Source organism: Gavia stellata, chromosome 19, assembly GCF_030936135.1.
Source record: "Gavia stellata isolate bGavSte3 chromosome 19, bGavSte3.hap2, whole genome shotgun sequence".
NCBI lineage: Eukaryota > Metazoa > Chordata > Aves > Gaviiformes > Gaviidae > Gavia > Gavia stellata.
Window position 1 is genome coordinate 19,072,897 of NC_082612.1, and position 21,467 is coordinate 19,094,363.

Below are 21,467 nucleotides of genomic sequence, written 5' to 3' on the forward strand. Positions count from 1 at the left end.
AGAACAGAAGAAGAAATCCAAAAGAATAAGAAAGCAATACAGTAAAAAAAAAGGGGAAACAAACAATACGAGTTGTGTATTTTTGCTTCTCCCAGTAACACAGCTACAGCTATAGAAACTCCCAGTTCTTGTGCACTGCAAAAGTGAGAAAATTTTGCTGGTGACCCCCCGAGATAAAATAAGTTGCCTGTCTTTCACCCACATGAGGCTATAAGCGTAGACTGAAGAAATTCCTAATGCATTGTGTGTTCTTCCAGCCATCTGTCTCGCACAGTACTGCGCAGCAGAGCTGGGTTTGTCACGTCTAAAGCAGGACTGCACCCGTCCGTCAAGCAGCCCGGAGAGCATTCCTGGGCTTTGACAGCTGCTGAGCAAAACTTCACCACTTAATTCTTCCCACTACAGCCACAAAGGAGAGCAGCCAGAAGACACCCTGCCTGTAGAGATGCCACAAACAGGCACTGTCTCAGAACTACATAGAAAGGGACATTTTTCCCGAAGTAGTATCTCAGAAGATTAGATAAAGGTTTACAGGGCTGAACCCATGTACCTTCCTAACTGTGCCTTTCAGCCACACCACTAGAGTTTGTGAACACAGCTTAAGTCCTGTAAAAGAACTAAGATCCAAGTGTCCTCTCGATAAGCAGGTCTAACACCCGAGTCTACATACAACCGGACCCTGCGTGGAAATTGCGTGGATCTTCAGACTAAGGAAGTTCCAGCAGCCACTACATTGCTTCCATCAGTCATTTCTAGACCGCTATACCCAAACGCTAACTTTTATTTATTTTCATGTTGCTTGCAGAAAGGAAACCTCTACACCCTACCGCTGTACCTTTAACTATTGTCCTCTGCAAGATCTGAAAAGCATGAAGGCTGTAGCTCTCTTCATTTGTCTTGCAGGATCAGCTTTTGCTATTCCAGTAAGTCCTCATCATGCTGTTATTACTGAGCACTTAATTTCCCATTCTGTGAATACTCTATGTTATCCCATTGACCCATACAAGATTTTTATCTACATGCAGATATTGAATATATTTGTCTATTCTAGACCCATCCCTTAAACAACAAACTCGGAACCCGTGGACAGAAAACTCCAGAAAAGGTATTACTCTTGTTCTTTAAACATTAAGAGGCAACCTGTATTAGTCATCTCAAATATATAAAACACATTAGCACATACGTAGTGGTTGGCAAATTGATTTAGGTTAAAAAAATAAAGGCATCCTCACTCCAAGAATTAGTACCAAGCATCTCATGCCTCGCATATTACATAGCTAGAAACACAACAGGACAAAACCTAAAGCTCCCAGCAGAAGTTCCACTTATTTGAAAAAATTACCTTAAATGAACCCCCACGTATAATCATCACACCCCTATTCGTACAAACAATAAGCTCCACTGACAGTCGATTTTGTGGTTATCGCTGCTCCAGTAAACAAGGAGGATGCAATCCTCAATTTATCACACCAAGCGATCATACACGGTCTCAAACATGTAAGAATTTTAGCTGCCATATGTTTCATTATTCACAATACAGAGCATCAGATACAGCTCATCTCGGGAAAAGCACACCGCGGCTGACAAGCCAGGTACGCAGCCCCGATGGTAACGAGACAGACGACTTCAGCAGCCCTGCGCCATACATGCAGGCTAACGACAGAGCTCGCAGTTTTGCATTCACACTTGATGCAAATTAAAATTCCTTTTATATTGCACCATTCTGGTGAGTATTTGTGGTTCAGACACAACAGACCTTGGCTCCGAGCCAGCGAATGTTTTGGAACAACTCAATTCAGAGCACGCTCTGTAGGAAGAAATGCAAAATCCCAACTCTTATGCTAACCATTTTTTTAATACGAATGATATCCCACTCTGTGGGGCTTTCCAGATGCATTTCACGTCAATCCAGATGGTGCTCTGCATTATGAAAACCAAAAAATTAACTTTTCCTAATGAAGTGTCCAGCAGAACAAATTATGGTACGAACACTAGTTTGCAGCCCACAGCTGTCTTCCAGCAACAACTCATACAGAAGGCACTTGCATCAAAACAAAACATTGCTATACCCAACAAATCATCAGTTCCAAGTGAATACGCAACAACTATCAAAGGCCAACTGTCCCCTAACAGCAGCTAATTACAGCTACATTGACTGAAATCTGCCATCGTACTAAGAGACCCAAGTATATTCACAAGCAACCAAGTTCTAAAAGTTTATTTTATCCAGGGGACAAAGGTATAACAAAAAGCAGCAGTGGAAAGACACATCCCGGCAAACCTCTGCATCAAGTTGTGGTGCCTAACGAGGCTTCCTGTCAATTCACGAGCCACATCTTTCTCAAACTACTGCTTCAAATACAGGCAACCCATAATAGATATTCTTAATGACTGTTCGGCCTTATATTTTCTAACCCTATAGAACTGGAAGCCCTTCACAGAAGACTGCTTTTTGCTTCAACTTAAAGACATAAAATACGTTGTACACAGCAGTGCTCAAAAACACTATGTAAAAAAACAACCCTGTTCTTGAAACTTAATTTTCAAGTGTTTTAATGTCAGCTTGAGATGCTTAATAACACATAGATCACTTTTTGTAAGGTCTTCAAGAAATGTGCATTTAATCTGGAAAAGCTCGCTAGATTTGAGCAAACATACAATCTTGCCCTGAAAAAGGTAGAGTTGGCAATGACATAGTGAATATATTGCCTATTCCTGCATCAGCAAGTACCCTAGGCAAAAGACAAGCTTTTAAAACATTCAGATACCACCTTGACGTGAGGAAATAGGATACAGGTGATCTGCCGAGCACCAAATTCATATTTCTAATCGTACCTTTTTTTTATTTTGTCTAAGTGTTTGTTAGTGGAGCAGTCATGACTCTGCCCACCCTAAGGGAAATGCTATTCCAGCAACTTGGACACCGTGAAGGTCTCATCTTCATAAACAAACCCTCCAAAAGCTTTAAGGAAAATCACCATCAGGTGCTGTATTGTAGCAAGCGACATGAACATCCATAGGTCTTGTTCAGAAATACGTCAGATGTTGCTGCTACTGGAAGTGCCTGTACTCACCCAGCAGCTGCTGCGACGCTAACAGCAGCAGAAAGGCAATTGCTGCGGCAAGAGCTAACAGCCATTTTAGTACCTGCTTTCTCCTCGAGCATTTGAACCTTCTCCACTGAAGTTACTAGTTTTGCTATTGGCTTGACAGCACGCAAAAAAAAGCCACTCGGCAAACACCTACGACTCCGGCTGGTGAGCTTCTGATACAGTAGCTGCCACCAAATGCGATAGTACCCGATGAATTCAGCTAGGAAGCAATCACGTATCAGACTCCAAGTAGATGCACAGGTTGATTATGAAATAGTTAAGATGCAGCGCACGCCTCGGGAATTACTACCACAACACCTTGTGAAAGGCGCTCGTTCTCCCCCTGCCCCTCTCTTCCCAGGCCTCCCATTTATCTGTGTAGGAATATGAGTATCACATCCCCTTCTCTGAAGTAAGTGATAATTACTGCAGCCTGCAAGTACCTGAAATTATGACACTAGACCACTAATGCAGCATTTTGAGATTTCACAAGACACCCATAGGCATCTGTCTTCTACAACACCTTAAACAGAGTGGCATAGACTTCTTGACAAACTCCAGCAATAAAAGGAGGGGCAGATAAACAAACTTGCTGATAAAAGGAAATTACATCAGCTGTGAAGCTAGCCCAGAGCATGAAATTCAGAGGAGCATTTACAAAGAAAACAAATAAAGTCAGTGTCATGCTTTGCAATACAAGGCAAAAATAACATCGCATTTGACTTCAAATAAATTCTAAGATTTATTAATCTACTTGTTTGTTTATTTTTAAGGCTGAACATACTCATCCTGAAGCCCCAAAGGAAGAGAACACAGGGTATGTAAACGAGGGTGATTTGCTGCACAGTCACAAAAACCTAAAACCAGAGTTATCAGCACCAGACGCCGAGCACAGGGATGAGCCCCAGAAGACTAGAAAACAAGGAAGAACTGGTAGCGAGCATCAAGTGAAAAACAGCTTAAGAAGCATCAATTTCCTCTCGCTGCACAATAAACCAGGTTCAGCTTCTGATAACCAGGCCAGTGATTCTGGAAGCAGCAGCAGAGAACAGTCCAGCTCTGAGCATTACCAGTTCGGGAGGCACGAGAAACACAGCGATACGGCCAACCGACATGTTCTGGGCAACGTAGAAAATCCAGCGGATGCTCTCGGTCTCGATCATGAGCATAACACGTGGAAATATAATAAAAATACAGTTGGCCTATCTGAAAAAAACAGTGAAAGCGATGAAGAAGGAGGTCTGGAAGAGGAGGATGAGGAATGGGGTGAAGAAACTGATTACAGAGATATGAAGCACAACGGCCACCAGACAAATCAAGGTAACCAATATGAAAGACAGCACAATGAAAACAGAATGCAATCTGATGAAATCCCGAGAGATTCCAGTCAACCAATCCGGATAACCAAGAGACATGGCGAGAAGTTTGACCTAGAGGAAGAGGAGCGGGAGAACAGCCAGAAGAAGCCCCATAAAGGAGAAATCCCACTCTCTCAAAAAACCCATAAGGAAGATCAGGATGACAAACAGGAAAGCCAAGAGAGGAAAGACAATATTCAAGTAAACTATCAGAGTGATCACAACACAGGGGAGAAAATACAAGCTACGGAGGACAGTAACGTTGATGATGATGGTCACGACAGCGGTGATGATAACTGTGAGGAAGATGCCAGCAATACCTGGGAAGAAGCAGCCTATGAGGAAGAGGAGAGAATCCAGCGTAATGACCAGGAGAGCACTAGTACTGAGCACAAAGGGGAAGGAACCGCCGAAGGTGACACTGCAGTTTGTAGAGAGAGCGAGGATTACCAAGATGTCAAGATTAAAGACCTTATTCACACTGAACAAGATGATTACGATCGAGAGCCACCTAATTCTGACAGCGAGCAACAACTGGAAACGAGTAGCTCTGTTCAGAGCATGAATTCAATGGAAAGTGAAGATAAGGTAAATTCTCTTTAAAATAAAGTTGGAATACTAGGAAAAGGGGGGGAAACCAGTCCCAAATTCCAATTCGTGATGACTGAAAGGACATTTTGGAGAAAAACAGGTGTAATTATTTATTAATATGCAGAAGTCTCGTCTCCCCTTTTATTCACTAATCATCTGGTTCTTGCTGTGTCACTTCACATTTAACATTTAGATAAATTCTTCCAGAAAGAAAGCGAGCATAACTCATGCAAGAGCTCGAGCCCCTATGGGCTGTGTAATGAAACATACAAATAAATACGGATACATGGATACAAAACCCGGAACCCAGCCCCAAACTGACTAGGAAAGCCTGTTCGCTCCTCTCGCCCAGAGATTTTAAACACTACCATACAAGAGCGAACAGCTTGGAAAGGCAGGGCTAGAGTCCCCGGAATAATTGCCATCCTCGTGGCTAGGGCACTTTCAGACAAGATGAAGGCTGGGGGCTTTGGCCCTTCAGGCAAAGGAGGGTGTTGCACCCAGATCTCCCATACCCCGCTCAACCATTAAATAACCAGTCAACTATCAGGGGTGTTCTTCAAAAGAAAGGAGTGGGTTTTCCTATGGCTGTTAAATAAGGATCAGTAATATTAAAAAAAGATAGGAGGTATCCATTTGAAAGAGGGCAGGCACCTCTGCACAGCACCAAAGAAGGGTCAGAACCGAAGAGGCGTCCTTCCCTTCTCCTCCTGCTTCGTGTGTCTGGCCTGGCAGCTCACCATGCTGCTGCTCCCAGGCGCTATTGAGAGGCAGCTCACGCTCGCTGACCTGGAGGGCCCCGGTGCAAACTAAGACCTGAAGCACCAATTCTGCCAACCTCGAGGCACCGTGCTGCCGTATGCCAAGTAGTGCAGAACCTCCAGGTGCTCAGGCCTTACAGAGCTCCTGTTTCTCTCTCCAACCCCTTTTTTTTCCCTAAATAACAGAGCGCCTTCATGCGCTTCTCACACATTTTGCATAGCAACCTCCTCCTGCTGCAAGCAGAGCAAACTGTGCTCAGCCAGTGCTAGATTTGTACCTGAAAAAATTTTGTCCAACTATTCATTTTCCTTCCCAAGATTTAACACAACTTCTGCTTACGTCTCTGTGACTGCACAGGTCAAGACTACAGGCGGTTCCTACGGTGAGATGGAAAGTGCAAGCAACAGGAGCGAGAAGGCTCTCCCGGGTAAGCCACAAGCAAAGCCATCATGTCACTGCTAACTCTCTGCGGCTGGGGAATGTGCTGGTCTGCATGTCTTCTCTGCCTTTGGCAGCACACAATTTCACATGACTGAACGGTGCTTGTGCATAATCCTGCGTCGCAGTTATGTTCCCAGAGAATCCCTTCTATACACCCTTGGATTAATTCATTTGTTTGTGGAAAACATTCACAGACAGTGCACAAGTTTTTGTGTCAGTTATACAAGAATGGGAATCACCTTGCAGCGAAACCATTCTGTTTCAGAACAGTAGCTTGAATTCAGCTAGGAGTGGGACAAGTGCCAGGGCTGGATTCAGCAAGGATAGATGAGCTACATTTCACCAAAGGAAGCTAGAAGTGAATGTCAGTCCTTATAGAAGAAAGATTTTTCTAAGAAATTTCTTTCCCCATCCAACTCAAACCTGGGACTGCTAGAAGTCTCACAAAAATCCTCATTTAAAGTTTGGCTCGCTTTATTCAATCCAAGACCCAGCTGCGTTTTAACAAACTTCCAAAAATCACTTGACTTCTTGCTGAATACTGGGCCGTATTTTGCTTTGACTGTCAGTACTACCTGACAGAAACACTTGCCTTCGTCCCACCCCGTCTAACAGTCCCTCCTTTTTGCTATGATCGCTAGACCCATGTAGGAACTTCCACTGCAAAAGAGGTAAAGTGTGTCATGCGGACGAAGAAGGGAAACCCAGCTGTATTTGCCAAGATCCTGCTGCCTGCCCTTCCACCAAAGGCTATGAGCATGTAAGTATTTCGTTCAGTGCGCAGCATGGGGGAAAAGGCAACTAAAACTCTTACAAGATAACACATTCCCCTGCTATTATTCAGAATAATTCTACCCCAAAAAGCATGCACGTGGGTTTGGGTGATTCCAGTAATTGTAAATGAAGTATAAAGTACCCAAACTCACCAACTATAGCTTGAGAATAGTATGAACACATGTTGCTATGTAGAACCTGAAGCGATTAGCTTCACTTAGTCTCTCAGGGATCATAGCTTTTCCCTGTCACTAGAAGTTCTATTAATCCATTTGACATTTTACAGCACATACTGAATATTAGTACGTATCTAGGGTAATAATCCTGGACCATCTCAGAAACTATATTACGACCACACAAAAATAAATTCAATTTATTACAACTGGGTGTGTAAGTCAAGACAACTAATCCTTATGTAGGAGCATAACAACTACAATTTTCAATACTTCTGATCACATGTATTCCCTGCGGGCATTCACAACTGCTACACCATACGTTAACGATACTTCTATTATCATAATGCCTGTACGAGTGACAAGAATTTTTCTCAAGACAGTGGTGGTGGTGGGGTTGTTTTTCATTCCTCCTCTAGGTTTGTGGTACGGATAATAAGACTTACGATGGCACATGTCAACTCTTTGGCACCAAATGTCAACTTGAAGGGACAAAAAGGGGACGCCAGCTGCACCTAGACTATATGGGCTCCTGCAAACGTAAGGCTTGTTTTTCTATGAAGAATTCACCTAGGTATAAGAGCCAGTAGCCTTTAACCACCAGCCAGCCCTAAGTTATCTGCTTTCTTCCTGTGCTCTCCCCCTTCTGCATCAATTATCTGCTCATTAAGACCTTCAACCCCTAAACATGTCTAAAAGTCACTTTTTCTATAATTGAGGGTATTAAGCACCTGAATCCTAAAGCCATCCCTCCCGCGCTTACACCAATTTGTTGTCAACCCTGTCTTTCCCCCCGCACTGTCTTACATGCTCCCATTGCTACAGCAACTGAAGATGGTTTTCTAATACCTTGACCGGAAAACCAGTATTTAACAGCCTGTTAATAAATTAAAATGTCAAGTCCAAAAAACCCCCCCAAAGAGCTACTTAGATGCCAAATGCAGAAGTCAGGATCTGAAAGCCAGAACTATTTCCAAGCTCTTCAATTGCTGCATACCCTGGGAGGAAAGCGCACTCTCAGACAGAATACTCCTTTGCTGTCGAGAGCTCTGCTTTCATGCACCTGACTGATAACAGTCTCACCGCACAACTCTGCTCAGAAGCTGCACAGATATATAAAGGTTGTGGCTTCCACAACTGGTTAAGCATGTGCAGCAAAGAAGTGTAGATTTATAACTGAACCCATTAGTTGCAGGCCCAGTTTTATGTATTAACAGCTCCATCAATTTTAAGCTTAACTGGAAGTTTGCTAGTGAGAATCAAATCTACCTCGGCTCAGAAATGCTCGAACGGGGACCTAACAGATCACCTGTTAACAAAAGCTTTCCTGTTTGGCACAGACATCCCCCATTGCACTGATTATGAAGTGGATCAGTTCCCCCTCCGGATGCGAGACTGGCTCAAAAACATCCTTATGCAATATTATGAACGTGATCTGGATACTTCTGGATTTCTAACCAAAAGGCAAAGGATTAAGGTCAGCCATCCTTTTCAAATAAGACCAATGCAGTTACATTGTTAGAGCTGGACTAACCATGTGAGAAACAAGTGATTTACATCTTATGAGTTCTCCCATTTCCTACGGGCATTGCCTTTCTGCTTAAGGCAATTTAGACTCAATTAGATTCACAAGTTGCAAAATACATCTACCTGTCCCCTCGCACTCATTTAAGCCGAGACACATTTCTGCTACGAATGTTCCTTTTGTCCAAGCAAATGCAAGCCAAGTGTATTACTTTGAAGTCAGTGTCTACAGAGAAGAGGCAGAAAAGTCAGGATTAGTGCACACCAATAAAAACATCGTTCACTTGAGAAAACACGAAACAGCTTCTGTTCAGGGAAGTGCTTCGCGACAAACCCCTGGGAAAGATCAACTAATACGTAGTTAAGGATGACCCAATTCACACAGTCAATGCCATTTTCTAAAGGACTTGAGGAAACTAAGCAGCCGTAAGATGGAAGGTCTGGGTATGAATAACTAATTAAAAGACAGAATAAGAGGGAACAGCCAGCCAAGAGCTCACCTGTGGAGTCCCACGAGCTGAAAGGACTCGTGCTATTCAGCTTCTGTTAAGTGACCTGGAAGAGGAAGGTAGGGGAAAAAGTCTGCTGACAACGCATAGGTATGCAAAGGAAGGAAAGGTCTTGGACTCAGCATGAAGAAAACTGCTCAAGGACCTCCTGAGACTGAGGGACTGGGCAGTCCCACAGCAGGATTCGAGACAGAATTACAACAGAGAGTTTAGGGGACCCCTGCCTTGGACGACCAAAAGTAGCTTCTCTTCTGTTCTTGAGACAGACCTTGTACTCGGCCATCAATACAAAAGTACCCGAATATGGACTCAGCAGTTAAGGGTATCGTTTGCACTTTTTAATCTAGCCACACACACTGTCCATCTACACCATGCTATTCAAGGGCTATAAAATTACACAAGTCCAATGCTCAGTTTTAAGAGAAGAAAGCTGCTCTCTACCATCCAGTAGACCTGCAGCATCACACTACATGGGTTTAAAATGGAGTAAGCATCTATTACCATTGGGCCTTTTTTTTTAGAGAAGGATTTATGTCAAGTGAACTGGTGACAATAGTTTGGTTTTGAAGATACAGATGCTATAAGCGCCTAAAAAGCCGTAACTGTTAGAAAATAGTTAAAAAGTTAAACCAAGACCTGAGCTGCTCTAACTCTGGAGTAGGAGTGCATGCAGTAGGTCACAGCAGGTTTATACAAAATATGCTTGAGCAACAGCAAAGACTACTTACACAGTTACCAAGAGGGACACTGACCTACACCTAACATCTCATACTAAATAGTACAGATTAGATGATTCCTGAGATGGCTTATTTCATGCCAAAAGCTGAGTTGCTTGCCTCAGGACAAGACCAGCAAATGTGATAAAATTGGTTTCACCTCCCACCAACCTGAGGCTACTGCCCAGCTTAGCCGAGTCTGACAGTTAGGCCACAGGAATTTCACTTCCTTTTTAGTTACTACCAAAGTTGACATGGACAGCAACAAAAAAAAAAAATCAGCTGGACTACTTGAGGCAAGCTTTTCATGCTGTGTATGGCGACAAACACTAAAACCCATATTTCCCCAGTGGTATTTTATCAAGTTTCATTTCTCCAAACCACCTCCTCACTGGATAGTTCTCTTCAGGACATCCCTAAACAAAAAAAAAGTCAATTTCTCTGTTGTGTTCAGGTCAAAAAAATCTACCAGAATGACAAGCGCCTCGTGGCTGGCGACCACGCAGTTGAGCTGCTCCTGCACGACTTTGAGAAAAATTATCACATGTATGTGTATCCCGTGCACTGGCAGTTTCATCAGCTTGATCAGCACCCTGTTGACAGGTAAAAAAAATCTTCATGGGTTCAGTTCTGATTTGCTGTTTAAGCTCAGGCTGTTTTACTTTTCTAAACCACTCGAAGGGTTCTCTCCATACTATCCCCCTCTTTCCAAGGAGGCATTCGTCTCTAACACAGAACTTCTCTCATCGTTTTGCTGGAGCCACATCTTAGGTCAGAACCTGCTATCCTTGCGCCCTTCATAATCATCACGTATTGCACCTTAAGCTCTGCAGTGTCTTAATAGCTCCTAATGCCCTGATTCTGGAAGAAAACAAGGCTCAGGAGATCCAGTTATTACTGAAGCTAAGAGCAACATGCTAAGCACAAAGGGCAGAGGCCTGTCAGCAATAATTCACTAGCGAGTTGCAAACCCACAGTTTTCAACTAACACTACAGAAGTCTCTGTTTAAGGAGCAGATACAGTAAGACAGCACCAGTGTCACGGTTCAGAGGAAGCCCCCCAACTTCTGAGGACGTGACTCAGATTCCAGGCTTTTGGTCATGACACTCGGCGGTGGGATCCATGTTTCAAGGCTGCAGGCCCTCGATACCTCGCGCCGATCACACCTATGTCTTAAAACATAGCTAAGCACCTTAGCAAGCTTCATCTCCTGAACATTAATGGCGAAACTCCACAACCAATGAGTTGTGAACGAGCCACAGTAATACTTGTTCTAGAAAAAAATGTTAGTGAAAAAATAGCTGTTAAAACATTTAGTTCATCAGGCATTATGCATCATCATAACGACCTGGGACAGATTCGCTACAGAAGCACAACAACAGAATCCACCGCAGCATCTCTGTCAAAGCCACTGTTGTCACCTTCTAGCACCTTAGATAGTCTCTGATGATCCTGATGATTTATTAATGAAATGCAGCTCTAAAGACCTGCTCTTTCTTTCAGATTATTAACGCACTCGGAGCTCGCGCCTTTGAGAGCCTCCCTTGTTCCCATGGAACACTGCATAACTCGTTTCTTCCAAGAGTGCGATGGAGACGAAGACAAACTCATTGCTTTGAAGGAATGGTGCCACTGCTTTGGGATTAAGGAAGGTAAGCCCAAAAGAACAGGCAGAGGTACAGGACAAAATGTTCCTAGCAAGACTAGGCACGTTCTCAGACCACAACACATGGGAAAGAAATTGTAGCCAGAAGCTCATGGCTACTGTGCGCAGAGGCAAACGGAACAGTAACGACAAGACTGCAAAAGGTGCAAGGTTCTAAATTGTTTTATAAAGATAGGAAAAAGTCATCTTTTCCATGAGAAAAATTTTGGGACGTAGTTTGTACTAAATATCAAATCATTCCTGTATTGTGTCTGAACCTGTATGTTCTGCACATCTGTCTCTCAAGAAACATTCTATTTTATCCTTCAGCGCCAAAGGAAAGGCAAAGCGAGCTTGTACTTTTAAATCCGTGGTCAAAGCATATTGATTGAAAATGCATTTAAATATCTCAAGCCAAGTGGGGAAAACAACCGAGATCTCTCACATGATGAAGTAACTGTGCTCACCTCTAGATTACTACATACAACACAAATGCTGTCATCACGCTGTAGCTGCAAGCCAAACCGCCTGTTTTACCTCATCTGTCAGATGCAACACACGCTCAGATGGTGCCCACCAGACTGCATGCATCCAGAGGCATGAGAGGCAGGGACAGTTTCTGAATCCTAAACAGGCTAGATGTACATTTGCTTCAGCTCAATCCACATCGAGACTTCTCTAGGACAGTGAAAAGCCAGGTGCTACTGTGCTGGTGATGTCTCTAGAATTAGGCAGGAGCTGAACAGAAGCTGTCGTGATAGCAGTTGGAGATTTACAAGGCTAACATTCAACCCAAGACATTTTTTCTCACTCTTTCTACCTTCTTCTGATCTAGCCCTCAGTGACAGCTGAACAATACTGCCAGTCATCAAGCCAAGGTAGCAGTAGCGCAGGTTAATCCTAGAACAGTTGTGACAGAAGGCGTTTGGCTAAATGTGCAGACTGAAGAAACATGTTCAAAATCCTACTAGCAACCCCCTAATTTTAAGGGGAGGCTGATTCTGGTCGGAGGTCAGACATGCAGAGCCTTCACTCTTCCCAGAATTTTTCCAGCTCTTCCAATGACTATTTACCAGCCACAAACCACGCGTGGAAATAAGCTGCGAGGAGTTATCATAATACACATGTACTGCTGCCAATGATTGTTCATCCAAAGAGGGGTTTAGGGTCGGTCATTTGTGAAGAGGTGGGTGGAAGGGATTCTTGGCTCAAACAGATCAAGGAAACCTAACACTAGAAACAAGAAAGCACCTATCAAGAAGGGTCTAAATGAACAGCTCCCAAATATGATAGCAGCAACCATACATGGTTTTTTGTTAGGGATAGCATCCCCCTACATGAGCCTTCTGAACCTTTAGGGTATTGCTTTCTTGATAGTGATACAGCGTGAAAATGTCTCTTTGGCACCAAATGTTAATAACACGTTCCTCTTCTTTGTTGCAGAAGACATAAGTGAAAATCTCCTGTTCTGAGCCTGGCTGAACAGAATCCCAGTGCTGCACTACAACTGGTGAAATAAGTGAATCCTGTTTATTTCTGTAATTAACAGCTTCATAGTTTTCAAGACAAAGGTGGCATCAGGTTCACTGCATTCTCATCGAACAACACAAGCGCAGAAAAGTTGTACACTCATTAACAGCAGAAAAATTTAACTACTCCAGGGGGTTCATAGCTGAACAACCACTGTTTTTCCCCCGCATGTATCCATGATCTCTCTGAACCAATAAATAGTACTAACCTGATGACTGAGCTGTTCACAAAACTCTTCAGTAGAATTATAGGTTGTGGATTTTACCATACACTGAAGAAAATTACCTTGGAATAGGACTTGTTTCCTTTATTTACTGTACTGTCAGCTTAACATTCTGCATAGAAGCCTCAAATAAAATAAAAGTCTACTAGATATATGGGTTTTGTCATAACTTTGTCAAAGAATGTATCAAGGCAACGGTTCAATGGAAATTTCATTTTATATTTAAGGGAGGAGAAGAAACTAGACCGTAGATCATCTATACCAGTCCTTAAACCATAATTCCTAAAATACATTAAAAAAAAAAATCAGCATTTTTCAGATACTTCTTCCCCCACCTCTTGAAACTCAACAGTAGTAGTACCAATGCCACACAGCAGAATTCCTGCTGACAAACTGTGCAATGAGCTAATTCTATGAGTCAGAGCTAATTCTATCAGTGAGTGTGGATGCATGTCAAAAGACTGATTACCAACAGGTCCACCATCACAAGGAGCAGAGGATATCACTGCTCCCACACCTCCTTATTCTCCTTAGCAGGCACATTCTTCTTGCCTCCCACAGAAGCACCGACTACTGCTACTATTTGTCCTGAGAAAGAAATGCTACCCGTTTCTTTCACCATCTCCCAACTTTTGCTTGCCTGAAGACAGGCACAATTTAGGCGTAAAAGACAGGACAGAATGTGATTATTCCTGAATCCTATAAACTTTGTGATTTTAAGCCAAGCACTTCACCGAAAACACTCCAGGCATGCTCTGCTGTAAGCGAGAAGCCCCAAATGCTATTCCTATAAGGGAAGATCAGAAGACGCTTTTCACCTGAACCACATCACCTTTCCAATGAAAAGAAAATGGGATTCAGAAATGCTGTTTTGGTAGCTGAAATATTGGAAGTCCACTTGCCCCTCGCTAATTTGCTCTTGAACCAGCAAGGGCTGCTAATCCTAGTCCAACTCCAGCCTGATGCCCTGGGAGACAATGAATCAAGCTACGTTTATGTTCAACACAGGAACTTCTCACACAAACAAAAGATTATTTCCTACCAAAACGAGTTTCACTGACAGCGTCTCCCGTAAGCCTGATTTGTCGCCCACTTCACATTCTGTAACGTCATACAGCAGCGTATATAAGTCAACCTGGATTGCATGTACAAAAAGCATATTCTCTGTGCCAATTCCATTTGAAAGAAATCCTTTCTCTGGGACTTCAAATGTCTCAGGGAAAAAGTAATTTTGACAGCATTTTTTCTGCCTGACCGCAGCCTCTTGCTATTTGTTCTTTCTACAGCCAAGAGTCAGTCACCTTAGAACAATCAATCCAATACAGTTCACACAAAGACAACTCACAAGGAACTGACCTATGCTCTCCACCGAGGCTAACACTCACCATTGCTCCGCTCAAACCACGTACTAGAAAAAGATACAATGAAATTGAATTTATCAGGGCAAACAGGGAACATTTTCCTTTGAACAGTCCAAGTTCTGCGGGGCAAACAACGACCATCACCAAGATCATTAAGAGTAAGGATGACAAGTGAAAGCTAGTTTCCCCATCAGTGCTTTAACTATATTGTTACTATTCTAGCTTAACTCACTAATATTTTTATGTTCATTATTTCTTCATTTTGTAAAGTGGATAAAGTTAGTGATAATTTTATTGACCTTCTGTAGACTTGCTTGTTTCCATTTAGTTTTAATGAACCCAAACTAAACATCTGTTTAGTCACAAGTATTTTCCCTCTCTACAAGGGAGAATCAACAGCGAAACTGCAATCCTTCCAAGACTCAGGCACCCTTTGAGACACACATATTCACATATATACGCACATAGAGAGACCCCACTCACAAATGCACTCAGTGCTCACACTTAAACCACGGCACTGCCTTATCCATTGCATGCAGCTGGTTATAACATGAACGGGACTAAAATTATCTGACCTGCTCACTTCCCCCTCTATTTCAGCTAAAACAGCAGGTCAACATTAAGTGAGAAGAAAAGCAGATGGGGATAGATGATTTTAGACAGGTTCATTAAGGGATATCAAAGTTCAGAATGCAGCCGTAACTTCCAACCCTAACGGAAGACTGACAACACGTGGGATATTCCCTGAGAAACATCAACCTGCACTTCCTCTCTCCTTATATTCCAAGCCAAAGCACCCACTGCTACAGACATAACACCCAACCAGACAACCCTTCCCTCTGATCCAGGACAACCACTGCTAAGGTCTCCGTAGGTCAAGTCTGTCCTCGGGACCTAGAACTGTACATGTCAGGGCCAGTGTCCTCGTCAACTACACACGCTAATCCTCACGACAATCAACTCCACAGGAATGGCCCGCTCTCATCCATTTAGGTCTCACTACGAGACCATCCATTTAGGTCTCTGCTATGAGGCAGAACATTCAGCTCTCAAGGCGAACATGAGCTCCTCCTCCATTAAATGTGGCCTCTTTGAGTCACTGCAAGTAGAGCTTTCAAAACAACACAAATAGGCTTAAAAACAGAAAAAAGTTCAGCTGTATTTTATTAGTTCAGGCCTAAGAACAGACAGAATGCCATAAATACCACAAGTGAGCAACACCACCTCTGTCCACCAACCAGCACCGAACAGCAGTTAACTCACAAACCATTTCCTCCAAAATTTAGTGAAATTGCTCAGTTAAGTGGATTCCCTCTGTGCAAAGAGGTGCAAGGATCTGATCCAACATTCACAAACCAGAAGGATACAGCTGCCAAAGGCAAGCTGGCTTATCTCTTCTCATTGACTTGGCCATCTGAATCACCTTTTCAAAGGAGATCAATCAGTGCTATACCGACACTAGATGTGTTTGCATTAAGTTTAATTGTCAGTCCTCCCGCACGGCCACCTGGAAGACTCCAAAAAGAAGGAAATAGAGGCGACCACCACCTCGCCTGTGGATTCTGGCTCAACAGTCCATGCCAAGAGGTGCGAGGTCACAATTTTACGCTTCGCGGCAGAACACTGATCAGTCACTGTTAACAGTTATTTTCACTGAGGATGAGGACAATCTTTCCAGCTAGTCAACAAATAACTGCGCGAACACAAACATGCCAATGTAGAAAATCCCGTAAAAAGCATGTTTTCTTCTTTCCACTCTTTCATCCCCATGCTTTATGACCAATATCTACTCTACTGCCTCCACAACAGGCAAATCGGATGCTTTGTAACAAATTTACAGTTCACTTCGCACCCTTATCAACCTGCAAGTGCATGTGTGATCCAACAAGCATGGATTATGCTTTACGCCCTCAGACATGTCCCCAGAAAAGAGCAGGGAGATGAGCTGTTGATGTCAATGGTCTCAAACAGATCCAACATGATGCCAGCTTCTGCTGAATTGCATCCTACAAGATTTTCCCCAGATACATGTATTAAACTCCTTATTTACCAGTTTAGACTTCTCAACTAAAATAATCACCAAACAGAAGGACCGAGCAAACACCATAATTGAAAACTTATCATCAGGAGACATGTCTTTCAACAGCTTTTTGCTTAACCTGCATACAGTCAGCTGTCAGAAAGCACAGCTCTCAAACTGCAAGTACACTGCCGGTATACAGCTGGCCTCAAAAGGGAGCAGTGACTTTAATTCACAAGTTCCCATTTCTTCAGGGAAAAAGGAGGTCATTTTTGTATTTGTAACACTCCCTGTCAGTTAGCAGCTTCAGTACTCCAGGCATTATCACCCAATTATTGCTCCAGCATCACTAAAGCACAGAACCCTACAGTCAGAGTATCTATATTGAAAAAATACACAACAAATATTCCTTTTATAACACACACTTCCATTGCCAAACCTGTCAATCCTCCATGGATTAGTAGGGGTCATAAAAAAACTTGGCTTCTTTATCAGCTGAGAAGTAAACTAAACATCAAAAAGGTCTTAAGAAGGTATGATTCATGACATCTTGTGGTTTTCTGAGGTAAGCCACAGTACTCAAGACTATATATATAGACACCAGCCATTCACACAACACTATCACCACAGCCAGCTGACTTCGTCTGATCGACTGACCAGCTGTTCAACATGCAATCCAAAGGTAATACAGCTGCTTTAATGTTACCTAGACTAAATTTCATAACAAAAAAATCACTTAGGGTATGGCTGTAGACTGTATGACTGTAAATGTGAAGGAAAAAAACTTTTTCCACGGTGAGAGTGCTCAAGCACTGGCATAGGTTGCCCAGGGAGGCTGTGGATCCTCCATCCTGGGAGATGCTCAAAACCTGGCTGGACAGTCCAACTTGCTCCAGCTGACGCTGTTTGAGCACGTCTGGGGAATGGACTAAATCTCCAGAGGTCCCTGCCAACCTCAACCATTCTGTGAGTCTGAAAAAAGAGCATGTGACAAGAACCACTCAGAAATACCAATGCTCTGCTGCTATGCCTGTTGCTTCAAACAAAAAAATTGCATAAGGCTTCCATAAGCAGTGTTAGGAAAGAGTAAAATTAGGGCGAGGTAAAATCAAAAGGCAAAAATAATGAGAAGTAAAACGCTGACAGTATCTCAAAGCACAGACAAGGCAGCCAGAAGCAGAGCAAGCTTTATTCTGTAATGACTTATCCTGACCACGTACGAGAGCAACTCAGATACAGAGATGACAGTTAAGGTCACACCACAAGCCATACTCAACTAGGAACAGCTCCTGCTGTCTGATTTCCCTTTCTCTCTACACGGCGGAGAGCCATACTCTCCCCAGGTCTTTCCTTTTGCCAAAACCAGGCCATCATAACTCTTTGTTTTCAATCTGCTTCACAGGACTCTCTCTCAAAATGCAATTCCTGTTGCTTTCTTGTGTTCTGAGCATGGTTCTTGCTGTTGCGAACGCAGTAAGTACTGAAGAAGAAACTAAACAGGCATCCAATGCGGGAAATGTTAACATTGTAAACGGGAAATCCCATGCTTTTAAACATAGCAGCCTTAAAAATACTCCTGTTTGGAACAGGCCTAAACTTATGTTATTACCATGCTAGATTCTCAACTTATTATTGAGCCCTCCTTAAACTTCAAAGTAAAAAATAAATTGTAAGCACTACTGACAAGCTCATACCCAGCCCAACAACGGGGTCTGTATTTTCTCCATTAGCTATTTCAGCTGACAGCATTACAGACATTGAAGATAAGTAAGTTCCCTTTGCAGAATTATCTTTGCTTTCTAACAGGAAAAGAAAAAAATCAAAACTGAAGTACTTGATTTTTTTTTTTTTAAAGAAATACAAGCACCTTACTCTAAAAGAACACTCCTTTTTCTACAGGATAGTAGTAGTAGTAGCAGCAGCAGCAGCAGCGAGAGCTCCGGTTCGGACAGCACGGAGGACGTAAGTCTTCTCTTTGTAAATCAACAGCATCTCACTAGTTCTAACATTCATTTTTAACTGGGGATTTTGGTACTGAACAAGAACATACTGATACGAGATGACTTTCTTTTCACAGCGACCTCCTAACTTCATAAAAATTATTCGTCACTTCTTTCAATTCCCGGGCAGGAGGCCTGCTCGCGAGGCTTATCAAGCTCAAGTCTGAGGTAACTGACCTGCCCGGTAGCACCCACAATGCCGCAGAAGCTCTGGCTGGCCAGGGAGCACGCCACCGGGGATATTGAGAGAGCAGCTTCTGAATGACAAGCTGCCATAGAAGGGAGCTGGGGAGGGACTGCAATTTACCTGTGAAGCTCGAGGAGAGTAATCCACTTTGCTTTCTAATTAGCAGACATGCGTTCTATGGGGTTACTCATTCTTTTTAATACAAAAAACCCTCTATTTCTTCAGCTTAAAAGAGATTACAAACTTTCTCAAAACTCTGCTGCTGTTCCTTAGATATTCTTTGAGTATTTTTCTGGATATCCCAATCCCTGGGGATAGATGATCTCATATTTAAAGTAGTAGTTTAGGATAAGTTAGAGATACAAGTAGGGCTGAAAAATAACACCTTCCAACACATCTGACTTGCATTAATATACAAGCTAACATCACCCATATAAAGAAGCTGACCATTTTACAGAAGATTGGACAAATGAAAAGAAATGCCACTACATTTGCTTTCTTATAAACTTTCAATATTGTAATTATGCAATAAATTTCAGGATGGAAGTAAGCATCAAAACCTGATTAGTAAGGTACTGAGAGGCACATAAAGTAATTGCATTCTGTACAGCCTACCGTCTAAGATGACACGCTCCAACTGGAAACTGTCTAACCAGAAAGCTTTCCTGGAAATGTGACAATCAAAAAACATGCAGCCAAGTCCACTTAGCCTGTCAAAAAAAGGCTTTAACACAAGACTAGTGAGGACTGAAAAGATTCTTTACAGAAATTTTGCTTTCCAGGAATAACACAGTGGCTACAGAAAGAGTGCAGTTTTTCTATCTCATTGAGTATGGTACTTTCAAAATTGAAATTATTTCCTCCTGTTTTCATCTTCAGTACCATACCTTATGTTAAACACTTTGTACGTAAACAGTAACATTCAAGAAAAATAACATGGTATTTTGATGCACCACAGCATAGGCACTGTTGTTCTCAGCCATGATGAGCTGCACATTCACCTCCCATGAACTTAAGCGGAACATGCTCCTGTGGTCATGCTTTCAAAACCCAACTACACTGCTAGGGGCCTGCTCTGCATAATTAAAGTAATTAACTGCCATCAATTCTAACCTGCCATTCTCTTCTTACTCTGCAGATACCTGGAAAACTATGGATGTCTCCCACAAAACACTGCTGCTTCTCGATAATCATCAACCTCCTACAGCTCCTTCCCATCTTTTGTCTCACCAGTGCACTAGAAACTGAGGATAAGTAACAACCAAGTCCTGTTTCACACACCCACCTCTGAAACCGGAGTGGGTTATAATGCACAACTCTCTCAAACCTTGTGTGATTACTTGTTAAGCTTGAATAAACGCTGTGCATCAAATTTCTTAGTTGTCTTCATCTTTTAAGAAAAAAAATATAGCCAAGTCATTTCAGTGACCCCGTTTCCAAAGACCAGGAGTAGAAAGGGAAAGGAACTCCTGAAGCTGGCTATGCCTTTTGTCCACTCCGAGTTTCACAGGTTCTCTCAGGTCTTGATCCGGCCCTATCAGATATTACGTGGTCTCCATACTATGCTGAGGACAGATTAATCAAAATCGTTTCTGCCTAAGCAACCAGTAGATCTTACCTACGATTTGAAGAAAGACTTTTGCGTAAACCAAGTCCATAGAAGCTTCTATTGCAGCAGAAAGCACTGATCCTGTTTTAGTATGACCGCAGAAGAAATCAAATGTGCAGGAAGAGGTGAGCAAGGACTGAAAGAAAAATTAGTAACTCTCAGCATTACTTTTTTCTTTGAAAGGAACATACTAATAACACTACAAGATTCCCAGGGTTCCCCATATAAACACACAACTCCTCCAAATCTCATTAGCTAATTGGGAGGAAGGGGTGGTGTTCAAAAGGAAAAAGCCCTAAAATCATTCATTAGTTAAGCAGGATGCGGCCAACTGTCTCAACAATGCATGAACACGTCACAGTACTGTTACAGAAGGTAATTCCAGACCGTGACATTTACCACCACCCTACTTCAACACAGGGCTCAAAATTCATTAAGACCCCCCTCCCCGGGTCTCAGCCAGAACTTTTAGCTGTTACTGCCACCAACTCTTGACACTATTACACAATTAACAGCAACTACCCCTTGATTAAAAACACAGGGAGAAACATCAGCAACTGCAGTGCAGCTCTCATTAGCAGCATAAATGCCACAGAAGGCCCACAACAGCCTCCTGACTGCAAGTTACTCACATTACCTAAACTGTAAAAAACCACCACAATTTACAAGATCATACTTCACGGCTGCTCTTTCCAATGATCCTGTTTTACGGCACAGCCTCCCCAACAGCTGTACTGCCATAAGGAGCGGGAAGAGAGGAACCTCGAAATCCAGCTCCCAAAATCTGTCAAGTTACATCCTGCAACAGTTGTCCTTTTAGACAGAAGCACTAACAGACATTCAGATGTGAATACCAGCCATACTGTAAACTAGAAAGCAATTAAATGTGAAAACTAATCTCTCAAAATAGAAAAAAAATCACTGAGCAGACATGTTAAGTGAAATGACTCA

General features: G+C 42.7%; 1 protein-coding gene across 1 annotated transcript; it reads left to right on the forward strand.

Annotated features, from left to right (window-relative positions):
• Nucleotides 1-869: 869 nt before the first annotated feature.
• Nucleotides 870-13,058, forward strand: SPARCL1 (SPARC like 1). Its single transcript, XM_009811979.2, has 10 exons — nt 870-923; nt 1,052-1,105; nt 3,866-5,038; nt 6,161-6,230; nt 6,886-7,004; nt 7,611-7,731; nt 8,532-8,668; nt 10,395-10,543; nt 11,445-11,593; nt 13,030-13,058. Exons 1-10 carry the CDS (start codon nt 870-872, stop codon nt 13,056-13,058), a joined length of 2,055 nt encoding a protein of 684 aa, XP_009810281.2.
• Nucleotides 13,059-21,467: the final 8,409 nt, after the last annotated feature.